General features: G+C 40.7%; 1 protein-coding gene across 2 annotated transcripts in view; it reads right to left on the bottom strand.

Moving 5' to 3' along the window:
* Positions 1-12,724, bottom strand: part of DYNC2H1 (dynein cytoplasmic 2 heavy chain 1) — a 299,368-nt gene that overhangs the window by 218,522 nt on the left and 68,122 nt on the right. For both annotated transcript variants that reach the window (XM_026505886.4, XM_026505887.4), the window contains exons 43-50: positions 12,186-12,432; positions 10,960-11,111; positions 9,836-9,980; positions 8,470-8,572; positions 7,942-8,109; positions 3,052-3,182; positions 1,567-1,815; positions 956-1,064 (exon numbers count right to left, since the gene is read on the bottom strand). In XM_026505886.4, the coding sequence (XP_026361671.2) occupies positions 956-1,064; positions 1,567-1,815; positions 3,052-3,182; positions 7,942-8,109; positions 8,470-8,572; positions 9,836-9,980; positions 10,960-11,111; positions 12,186-12,432 (1,304 nt within the window). The remainder of the gene's footprint in view (positions 1-955; positions 1,065-1,566; positions 1,816-3,051; positions 3,183-7,941; positions 8,110-8,469; positions 8,573-9,835; positions 9,981-10,959; positions 11,112-12,185; positions 12,433-12,724) is intronic.

Below are 12,724 nucleotides of genomic sequence, written 5' to 3'. Positions count from 1 at the left end.
TCCAACAGGTACATCATGGAAACTAGCTTTTAATAAGGTTTACTTTGTACTTAAATAACAAAATAATCTTGGTCCAAGTTTAAAACTAAGCTACCTCCTACCAATTCCAACAGTGAAAACTCATAAAGAGATTCGAATAAATGTCACAAAATCTTCAGAAAAGGAAGACATATAGGAAATTGCAGGTATCCTCTCCAGGAAACCATGAAAACAGTCAGGTGACTCAAGAGACAACAAGAGCATACCTTGATCTGGGAAACATGGACCTCGGATATTGAGAATATGGTGTATTTACATATCCATGTTAAGGCCGTTATTCAACCATTCCACTAACGATGGACAGTGAGGTTCTATCGCATTTTCTATTATAAATTATACTATGTATTTCCCTGCATACTAATATAGAGGGGCTATATTAAAGGGTACAGCACATTTTTTTAAACAACACCAGCTGATAACTTTCTCAAAAGACTGTAACAGATAACGGTCCCAACAAAAGTATATGAGAGGGCCAGTTTTTCAGGACATTCACCAACGCTAATAATCATTTCCGGGGGGGCCTGGGTGGCTCAGCTGGTTAAGTGTCTGCCTTCAGCTCAGGTCATGATCCTGGGGTCCTGGGATGGAGCCCTGCACCAAGCTCTCCTCTCAGGGGGAGTCTGCTTCTCCCTCTGCATCTCCCACTCCCCCTGCTCATGCTCTCTCTCTCCCCCTTTCAAATAAATAAACAAAATCTTTTTTAAAAAAATAATTATCATGTTTAGATAATTCTTCAATCTCCTGATTTTATAAAAATGGGCTTTCTCAATTCTCCAGCTCCAAGTGTGTTTACCCCGTCCCCTCAGTAAAACCCATACGACACAAACTCTGAAAGGCAACTGTACACAAGGTAACATTACTTGAATGATTTTTACATTTTACTTTTCTTTTCTTTGACTGGGAATCATTCACTTGCCTGAAGACAGAAGGCTGTTGATCATCTCCAGGAACGCAGGATGCACGAACTGGTAATCCTCAAGCAGCAGAACCACCTGCTGGGCTTCCACCCCCGCGAGATGCAGCACCTAAACACGACAACAGAGGTCTTCGCACCCGTTACAGGTGTGGCCAGGTAACAACCTCCACTCCCTATGCAAATAACGTCTGTCTTTACTCCTTTCTCCCTCTTTCTTTGTAATCAAAGGTAAAAACCAAACTTCAGCCATATAGTTCGGAAAGTAAATCCAGTCCACGAACAAACAGGTGGGGGAAATGTTCATATGATTTCACAGCTAAGACAGACAATCATGTTTAAATATACCCACATGTATCCTATATAAATTCTCCCTTTATCTTCCATGTCCACCTAACCTCTCCTAGTCCAGGGTCCCTGAGAGCTAGAAATCCTAGTAAGAATCTTCTTCCTATTTGTACATAAAAATAGAATTTTCTAACATTCATAGGGAAAATCACCATCGAAATTGAAGACTATGATGTATGTCAGAGACATAATGGTCTCTGAAGGCTTTTAGAGTAACAAGTAGTTGTGATTTAAAACCAAACAAAGCAAAGATGTGAGTAACTCACGTGTTTGAGATCATTTTTGAACTGCTTCAGTTCATACCCTCTGGAAATCTTTGGAGAAAACAGCACGGCTCCATGCATATGACTGACCAGGGAGGTGATGGTCCGCCGGCCCACGCCACTGCGTCCTGCCAGGAGGAGGGAACCTCCGGGGAAGCTCAGTACTCTGTCGATCCGAGACATATACTCCAGCACTTCTTGGAAAAGTAAAATATCTAAATTCTGGTTATCTCGTCCATAATGAATAAGGCCCTTTTTAAAAAACCACAAAGAATATGTTATAATTAATATATGCCCCATTACAGAACAAAAATGTTCTCTAGAGTACGATTCATATTTTTGATGCACTCTGGAAAAAGGGTTAAGTGGCAGTGTGTCCTCTCATGCTCCACAGCCTACCCAGGAATCCAGCCCTTCTACGAAAAATCGTGTGTGATACCAAACAAGTTCAAGAGCTCCCAGTAATCAGATACCTGCAGACACCACTGATACCATGAGTAAAACATAGTGAGACATAGCAGGTTAATTACAAAAACTCGAAAAACCCTCAAATTTTACTAGTTGTTTCAAGTCACATCAGTGTGCGCAGACCATAAAAAATCACCTTGTGACTCTTGTTGTGCACTTCGGGGGACTGAATCCAAAGCCCACGTGCGGGCTGCCCCACCTGGAATGTGTGGAGGTAGTGTGAAGCACACCAGACTTGGCAAGAGCCACCCACGCACAGCATGAATTGGTCCTGATATAAAATCCACACTCACTTCCAAAGCAAGTATTAATTTTAAATCACCATGTATAACACTTTCTCCTTCTTTATTGTAATTTCACAACAAAGAAAGAACAAAACACGTCTCTAGGACACTGTGGCCCAGTTTCAGTGTACCAGCAGCAGCAACAGCACCTGGGAGTCCGTGAGGAATGTGGAATGAGAAGGCTTCAGGCTGGGCCCCAGGAGGCAGCGTGTTTCCTGCCTACCTCCTCGAAGTGATTCTAATGCTCTATGAACTTGGACACCACTGCTGTAGGATGACGTTCCAATTAATACTAAAGCTCCTTAGTAATTCCAACGTCAGATACGTTCTGCCAACATGTACCTTGGCCATCTTACCCACATCTGTGTGAGTACACGAGCATTTATGAGATCTACCGAAACCAACTGTATTCCACAAGAACCAGATCTGTCTGTTGCATAACTTTGCCTCAAAAAGCTCACAGCAAATATTGCTTAAATGACTAGAATCATAACCAAATCCCAACTCAAATTCATGATTCAAATTATACCTTTCTAAGATTTATCTATTTATTTGAAAGACTGAGAGAGCGCGATCACACACACAAATGGGGGGGCAAGTGGGGAAGACAGAAAAGCAGACTCCCCGCTGAGCAGGGAGCCCGACGCGGGACTCGATCCCAGGACCCTGGGATCATGACCTGAGCTGAAGGCAGACGCTTAACCGACTGAGCCCCCGAGATTCCCCCAGATTATACCTTTCTAATAACATCCTTGAGATCTGCAGAATTCAGTTTTCCGAGTGGTTTTCCATGGGGAGGCAGTGGCTGTCCTGGGGCCGCCCTTGTTCCTGAGCTGTGTCGGGCTCCCCATGTAACATAGAAACTGTCTGCAGAAATGAAAGGTATTTTTGGTTCTATATATGTTATTTGTAATGGCAACATCAGGAAATACATTGCTCACTAAACTCTTTTTCAGTTAATTTGTCCAAATAAGATCATCCCCAGAAACGTGAAAGTAAATTACTCTACAATGTGCCTGGTGAGATAACGAGGTCAGCTAAGATACAAAGACCTCACACTGCGAGGTCAAACTGTCCCTGAGGAGTAACTGATGTGTCCCCACTCCATCTCTGACCCCTACCTCTCTTTCCCCAAATAAAGTGTCCCCCTCCTGGTGCTCCCCACTACTCTCCCTTTTGCTCTCTTTCTCCCTACTTCCCTCCCTTTCTCCACAATCTCCAAATAAAATTGGCAACTAAAACAAACCCAAAACCCTCCTGGAGAAAGAACCCAGATTTATAAATACCATCAAGAGCCCTTATTCTATAAAAAGGAAAAATTAACTAAACTTATTTAGAAAACAAAATCCCTTATTTTATCTACAGCAGCATCCCTGTATGAGGAAAATCTGTTGACCGTTCTGCTGAACCTTTTCCTCCCAATCCGTTTGGGAGACTGCTCCCTAAAGTGTCCCTTGTCACATGAGCTCGCTCAAAGACAGCTTTAGTTTCCCTGGACCCCAGCTCCTTCACAATCTTCTTTCCCTCACCACTGCTTTTCCTATACTATCCTCTCTGCAGAAATCTCTATACTCAAACTCTTACTTGGGAACAATGTCGCCATAACCACCAAGTCCAAATCCCCGTAGTCACTGCCCCCATCATGACCTGCTGTGGTTTCAAAGCTTTTTTCCTTAGATCGGTAGGACCATACTCAAGAAGCCACAACCACTACTCCTCAGTTTTCTGCTTATCTCTTCTCCTCTTATATTCCCTGGGATCTAAATTCTAAATTCAGTCCATTATTCCTTAATCCTGAACACTCCCCTTAGATTTATTTAACCTTATTCTGTGGATTAAATTATTGACTACTTATATACCAAAACGTATTCACCCAGACTTCCAACTGCTTAACAGACATAATGAACATATATAATGTTCATTCATTACACACGTGTATTTAAGCACCGCACTTCTATTAGACAGAAGTGGTAAGACACACATGACTGCTGATAAACTTTGTGCAGATTTCCCAAAAGACACTTAAAAAGCCTGCAAACATTGAAACACGCAGACAACTGAAGTCATTGTCTTCACCTGTCATCAGGTCTCACCTCAACTGCTGCAGGAGCCTCCCAGCTTGTGTCCCTGTGACACGTCTCTGCCCCTCCAGCTACAACTTCACTAGTGATCCCACAGGTGCACAGGACAAGAATCACTCAGAGCCACACCTCTCACATACCCCACAGAGCTTCCCACTGTCTAAGGAAGAACAGCCAAACCTTCCACTGAGGCCCTGTGCAGTCTGGCTCCCCTGACCGCTTGCTTCTCCTGTCCCCTTCTGCACTCCACTGGACGCTCCAGCTTCCTCAAGCCTGTGAGTCTACGCATCTGTTCTCACCTTGACGGGAATGCCCTTCCCCTCTTCCTCACGTAATACAGTCATCCTGGAAGACACCTTCTCTATGGCACTCAAAAAATTTTAAACCTTATTTCCTTAACTAACAAAATATGTACAGGACTGCCATGCTGAAAACTACACCACACTGATGAAAGAAAGCAAAGAATATCTAAATAGACAGACATATCATGTTCATGGACTGGAAGACTCCACATAATGAGCATGTCAATCCTCCCCAAACCAATATACAGAGTTAATGCAATTCCTATCCAAAGCTTAGCAACATTATTTGTAGATAAGATTATTCTAAAATATAGAAAGGCAAAGGAACTTAAATAGCTAAAACAACTGTAAAGAAGAAGACAGCAGAAGTCAGTCTACCCAATTTCAAGACTCCTACAGCTAAAGTTATGAAAACAGGTGGTATTGGTGGGAGGACAGACATGTAATTGATGCAACAGGACAAACAACCGAGAAATATGTTCACGCCACTATTCCGACAAAGTGCAAAGTGACTCAAGGAAGAAAAGTTCCTTTTGAATAAAAGTTCCCTTTTGAATAAACGGCACTGGAGCAAGTGGACATCCGTCAGCAAAGAAAGTGACCCAAGGCCTCACTCTTCATATAGGCAGTAACTCAAAGTGGACCACTACTTAAAACATAAAACTATAAAACTTTTAGGAAAAAAACGCACAAGAAAATCTTCAAGAATTAGGACTAGATAGAGTTCTTAAACTTGACACCAAAAGAATAAAAAAAAAAAATTACTACGCTGTACTTGATAAAATCAAAGTATTTGGCTGTGGGAGACCCTATTAAAAAGATGAAAAGACAAGCGGAGAGTACGTTTGCAAACCTCGTATTTAACCAAAAACTAATATCCAAAATATATATAGAACTCTCAAAACTCAATAATAAAAAAAGATAAACCATCTAATTAGAAAACGAACAGCACGCACAAAGAGATACCTCGCTTCAAAGGGTTTAGAGACCACAGGTGAGCACAGGAAAAGATGCTCAAGGTCATTCGCTGTTGGCAGAATGCAAATTAAAACCACAATGATATATCAATACGCACTTATCGAGAGGCTAAAATGAAACAGGGTGACAACAGCAAGTGTCAGCAAGTATGTGGAGCACCTGGATTACTCACATATTGCTGACAGGAATGTTAAATGATACAGTCATTCTGGAAAAGAGCAGGGCAGGGTGTTTTGCAAACCAAGCACAAAAGCACCATGCACCCCTGCCACCGCACTCCTGAGCTTTTATCCCAAAAACACAAACATGAAGGTTCACACAAACATCTCTACATGAACTGCTTAGAGCAGCTTTCCTCCTAAGTCAAAAACTGAAAATAACCCAGACGCCCTTCAACAAGCAAATGGTTCAAGAAATGGTACCACATCCGAATACCTCATCAGTAAAAAGGAGCAAACTACTAAACTCACAGCAACCTGTGTGTATGTCCAGAGAATTACTGAGTGGAAATAAGGTTCCTGAAATGGCAAAACTGAACAGAGAACAGCCTGGCGGTCTCCAGAGGAGTGACTATGGCTGCAGAAGGGCAGAGGATGGACGTGTGTGCTGGTATTCTGTGTGTCAGCTGCAGCAGTGCCAGGACCCTGGCCATGATGCTCTACCATAACTTGGCCACATGTTACCATCGGGAGAAACCAAGTGAAAGCTACACATACTCTATGAAATTCTTGCAATTGTATGTTAATGTGCAATTATCACAAAATAAAAAATTCATTTCTTTATTTCAAGGTTTCAAAGTAACTCCCTCAAAAAAAAATTACCCCTTCTACACACCTACTATCTAGCATTTAACCCAAATATATTCAGAAAAGTTATAATTACCAGTTTAACCATCTACTTGCACAAATTTTCGTGGCATCTAACCACACTAACAATAGTTACCACTGTAAGCAATCTATGTGCCACTGGACTACATCTTTCTTGAGCACAAGAATGTATCTAGCTTATTTCCAAGTCTTCCAAGATTACATTTTTCTTAATAAATTAATATTCCACTACGTGAAAATTCTATTTGCCCAGATATGACATTTATCAAGCCTGTATTTTTAAAAAATGCACCTTTCCTTGAAAAGTAAAACGGTGAGGGGGAAAAAAGCATGTATTATTTATTGAGTCATACAAAGACGACCGTGAAAGATAAATTCTAGAGAATTCAGATACCCAATAAGACACTGACACAATCTAATGCCCAAAGAATATGCTACTTTCTTTGCAAGGAGAGATACCATTCAGGCAATTCTCAGCCTGAGAAAGATGGCACCATTTACGGAACAAAACCTGTCCGCACTAAGCAAGGAGAGCTACAAGCCACACTGGCAAACCCTCACTCAGAATCAGCCAACTCTGAGCTATGACCAGGGCTCTCTCCACATTTCATCCTGCCTCAGCTTCTCCAACTCACTTCCTGATTCTGAAACTCAAGCCACGCCTAGAAAACTCCTGTCAATCTCAACATCTTCCTCATCTTCAAAATCCCCTCTGGCCTGTGCAGGTAAGACTCTGAGGCCGGTATCAAATCTGGCAGTACACAGACAGAACGTACTGCATGAAGTACTGGTGAAGACTAGGTTTACAGTCTAACAGAACAGAAACCCATTTTGTAGCTTGAAAGCAGTTGTTAACAAATACTTCCACGTTACGGTCTTGTATCAACAGTCCTTTTGCCATGATGGTTTTCACATTACGTGCGCTACTCCCAGAGCAGCTTCAGAACGCAAGCTGGGTGTTAAGTGGTAACAGCTGCAAATACAACACAGCTGCTCTGAGGGAGCAGGGCTGTGCTTTATTCCAACAGTGCGCAAAGCTGGAGACAAGAGCACATAAGAAGTTCTGTGCTGGTGACGTGATTTACTCTTAAGGAAGAATTATAATCAAATATGGATTTTTCCCAATGATCTTCAAGTTTCATACACACTCGGCTTTAAATAAAACCCTTCTTAGCAAAAATCCCTCAGGAAACATAATTTTGAATTCCAAATATAAAACACTATGGCCTGAATCCAAGAAAACAGTTATTGTCACTATATTTTATTTATATTCACTTAGAAATCTAGCAAAAAAGGAAAAAGCAGCCCCTTACAGTAAAAACATTAAAATTACCCAAACTTATTTGCACAGAAATATGAAATCATGCTATTAGCAAGAGAAAATAGTTTACAATTCTCATAACATGCATATATTACATAGACTCCGTAACTACATTACCTGCCATATTGTCTAATATATCTGAGCCCCAATCTCCTTGAAACACGGATGCTAAAATGCTGTCAAACAGATGAAGCTCCTTTGCACCAACAATTTTATCACGAAATAAGCGTCGTGCTTCATAAGCCACGATCTCTAATACATAATCTAGGGGATGATTTGAGGATCCTAAAAAAGACAACATTTTCTTTAGTTGTAATAAAATTCAAACGACCTGCAGATGGTCTATTTCAATGTAATACCAGAAAGAAATAGAGAATAAAAATCGGCATACCGTCAGGTTGGCGTCAGATAAACACAAGAAAAGGGAAAAAAAGGTAAAATTCAATGTGTTAATAAGTTGATAAGTTGTTTAGTTGTTCAATAAAAATATTAATTCCAAAAAGCAAACTGAACATGAATGACTTGATTTTTCCCCAAATCAAATTTGAACAGTGACAGTAATAAATAGTTCAGAAGAAACACACACACACACAGTACTGTTCCGAAGAAAGAGAAGCAATTTGAAATCAAGAAACCAAAACTTACCTCCTTCTAAATCGTATCTGAATAAGCCAAGAACCCACTGGGTAAGGACGCAAGGAGTAAAGAAATAGTGACTATGATCATCGACTGTAAATTTGGCCCGTACCTGAAAAAGAAAATAAACTATTTCCAAATATAGAACGCTATAAATTTTTCAGTCAGCACAGACTCACAGGAATGTCCAATTTCTACTACTGAGTAGAAACTGTATTTCAATACAACTGATTTCCTTAGTTATCTCACACATTATATTTTACCCATGTAATAACATTATCTAAGAGGGGTTATTCAAAGGCTTCAACAAAGTGCCAAACAGTGTCCGAGAAAAAAATAAAAGGTTAAAAAGCCCTGCTGAGCAAAAGAATTCAAGGAAGGTGAAACTAAGCTTTATGAACAGTGGTTGCAATTCCAAGGCGCTCACAGGTCTAGGAAAGACATGTTTCCTAGTGGTAGGAGCCATACACCTATCTTGTGTTCAAAGAGTCAGTGAATTTCTAACGAATCCAAGCTACTCCTTGATATATAACCAGTGAGAGCCTGTGCCTTCCTCTCCATGGAGAGAACCATTGCTCTCATTCTGGCCTTCATCACTTAACTTCTGAATTAATTTGGAAAGTAATCAATGCTTTCTAACTTCTCTTGCCTCGCTTCTACTCCAAACCGACAAGAAGCATCTTCCACAAACACTTCCCTCACTTTCACGTGCTATTCCCTTTACCTAGGAAGATCTTCTTCCATCTCCAGCCACTCTGGGCACTTCTATTAATTTTTCAAACCTCAGATCACATTTCGGGGCACCTGGGTGGCTCAGTCAGTTGAGCATCCAAATCTTGACTTCGGCTCAGGTCGTCATCTCAGGGTCATGAGATCAAGGCCCACGTTGGGCTCTGTTCTGACAGTGCAGTCCGCTTGGGATTCTTTCTCTCCTCCTCTCTCTGCCCCTCTCCACTGCGCTGTCTCTCTCCCTCTGCTCCTCCCCCCACCATGGTGCACAGTCTCTCTCTAATAAATAAATCTTAAAAAAAAAAAAAAAAAGGCTCAGATCACATCTCACCTCCTCTTCGCAACTACCACGGAGCAGAGTTACTTCCTCCCTCTTCTACGCTATCTCTGTGACTTGTGCACATCGTCACTGTTAACACTGCTCATCACGCTGCAGTAAGAGTTCCTGGCAGCTCTGTAAACTTCCAGAGAACAGACACCCAGTCATCTCTGCATCCCTAGGACTGGCACTAGAAAAGAAGGTACTGAATAACTGTGTTCTGTGTCCTTACTGCCTGTTTTCCACACCGTCCCACTTCACCGAGGGAACCTGAGACATTTTCGCACAGGCAACAAGAAAGAAAGACACCTCTGAGTGAGTATATACCTGTTCATACACTTGGACCATAGATCCCGCTAAAAGATAGATTTTTGATGAAGAGCCCCAAATAGAGTGATTCTTCAGATTTTTGTGGAGAACCGGTTCCAAATATGCTCCATAAATTGTCTGTAATTGCTCTCTTTCTGGGTAACTGAAAAAGGGCACATAAGAAAACAACTGAAAAAACAATGCTCTAGATTATTACGTTCATGTTCATTCGCAGCAGTGTTCCAGCTGTGCTGCTCTGAGGTCCGGATACCACCCCCCCCCCCAGTTTATCCGGGGACTAAAGCCAGGCTCCAGGTCCCTATTCTGACCCCTACTTATCTGCTCTCAAATACTGAGGGCCCTAATAGAAGTTTCCAGTGAAGCTACTTAAAAACATGATTGTTTGGAAACCACTGATTTTTAGAAAAGACCAAAAGGCAAATTTTGCTTTAAAAAGTATTTTAAATATAGCCTACCGATAAAGCAGTGATCCACCTCAGAATTGTAAAAGTAGAACTAATACAACAAACGAAATCAACCTGTTTCTCTCAAACCAAAACCAATTTCAATACAGCTTAATTGGTAGCAATAACATTTCTGAAAGTACAATGTTAACAGTTGGGTGCAATTAGCATGAAAGAATCAAAACAAGACTTTGTAAGGCAAAACGGAACAGAGGACAAGCGCCATATCCATAAAATTTGCAAGTCCTCCCAACAGTTAGGACCTCGGAGACCAATGCACGCATCAGGATTAAAGCTGTCACCCACACACCTGACCCGCCTCCACCTGTGCCTGTTCAAGTTATCATTTGTCTTCATAAAATTTGATAGTATTTTTGTTTTATGAAACCCATATGTAAACCTAAAATTCATCATTCAGGTTCCTGATACTGACATTTTAGAACAGAGATGATACAAAACAGTTGTGTTTTATTTCTAACATTTAAGAAGCACTGGTTAACACCTTTGTCACCTAAAATTTAGGAAGGGCAGGGGAAAAATACCAGAACTCAAGTCTGACTATTTTTGTAGTCTTCATTTTAAAGAAATATCATTAATGGATACCTTTAATAAAATTTAAATATAGAAGATATCTCCCCAAATTAAAAAAAAAAAAATTAAGAACGCTATGATACATACTCCACAGCACAAAGACGAACAATGGAAGTAAATCTGGTGGTCAGCTTATGTCTTCCCAGTCTTCCTCCAGCTGACATAGAAGCCACAATCTGAATATTCTCTAAACCAACCCATTCCAAATTTTCATCATAAAATCCTTGATATGTCAATACCTTTTTGAAAATAAATGTATTTTAAATGTTTTAGGCTTAGAATTTTCTAGTAGTGATATAAAACATTTTTGCATAAAACTCAATTGTTTCCAAATGCAATCATCCTCTACCTAACTCAAAAATCTAAGATTGAAATATACGTTAAATTCTTGTAACACTGAAAAACAATACTCCTCAAGAATCCACATTCAACTAATGTTAGCTGAATTATCATTTTTAAAGTGCTTTTCTCTCTAATAAACATTAAAAACCAGATGACAGTATAAATCTAACAGCAATGAGGGAAAAAAAGTGAAAGAAATTAAGAAAAATATAAGGAAGCTATTTTGGTTTCTGTATAAATGTCTAATCATATTCTACGGTTACACAGCCAAGCTAAATCCGGACCCATACAAACATAATAAACTCTAATTTAGAAGGTAGGGTTTCTAACGTGATGCAAACCATGTAAAGAAGTAAAGTCTTGCACACGGACAGAATGTATGGTCTCTGACCTTTGCCTTTACACAGCAAAGAGAAAGAATACTGAGCTAAGGAGGCCTGAAAGGGGCCACGACCGAGGAAGTCTACCTGCTCTCTGAAAAAATGCATCCCTAGAAAAATGAAGCAAAAATTTCCCCATATCCCACATCCCCTCCAGTTTCTACTTTCCCCCCGTTTTAGAAATAAAGAACAGGAACTTAGAGTAAAGGTTATTTTTACTTTTCCTGTCATATATCATCTTGCTGTAATGCTAACTTCTACAGGGAAGAAAGTCAAAGAAGGGAGCCTTGTAGGGATGCTTGGCTGGCTCTGTCAGCAGAACGTGGGACTTTGATCTTGGGGTCATGAGTTCGAGCCCCAGGCTGGGTGTACAAATTACTTAAAAATAAAATCTCTTAAAAAAAAAAAAAAAAAAAAAAAAGCAAGCAAGCAAGCAAAGAAAAAAAAGAAAGTAGCCCTGGAACCAGACTACTACAAGCTTCGAGAGTTTAATGTCCACAACACAGGTTGGATAAAACTGACCCTGAGGAGGAAAGCAGATTCTCTAACCGTTTCCCGTTACATCCTAACACCTCAAGGATTAAGGCTCACCTGCTGCAGGAAAGCGACCAGCGTGCTGGTGCCCCATTTGTCGAGCTTGGGCAGGTTAATGTCTTTCAAGTACAGAACAAGTCTCTCGCAGTCCTTGGGTCTGTACACGCGACCGGTGTTGGTACTGATCACCATGCAGGTCTGGCTCAGCTTCTGCAGGACGTGCCGAGACGTGGTCTGCGCGCTGCAGTGGACCGTGGCGGTCTGGGTGGACCGCAGCTGGGCAAAGGCATACCTGAGCAGCATCCTGTGAGACGTGGAGGATGTCGGACTTCAAAAACACAGCCCGCTAAGTACTGCATACAGTCAACACAAACTTCTATAAATATTTCAGCTTCTAAAGTAATATGTTAAGGGGAAAGTGGTAAACATGGCTTAACAGGTAGCTTTCTAATTTTTACAAAATAAAAAAATAAATTTATATTTTAAGGTATTCTTGGGAGTCATTCAGCAAAAAAAAATATCAAAGTTTACAGAAATAATTTAACTTGATAAAGTACATATAAAAGATACCGTTTCTCCACAGTTGAAGGAAAGAT

This window comes from Ursus arctos, unplaced genomic scaffold (assembly GCF_023065955.2).
Source record: "Ursus arctos isolate Adak ecotype North America unplaced genomic scaffold, UrsArc2.0 scaffold_22, whole genome shotgun sequence".
Lineage (NCBI taxonomy): Eukaryota > Metazoa > Chordata > Mammalia > Carnivora > Ursidae > Ursus > Ursus arctos.
This window is presented reverse-complemented; position numbering and strand designations above follow the sequence as displayed.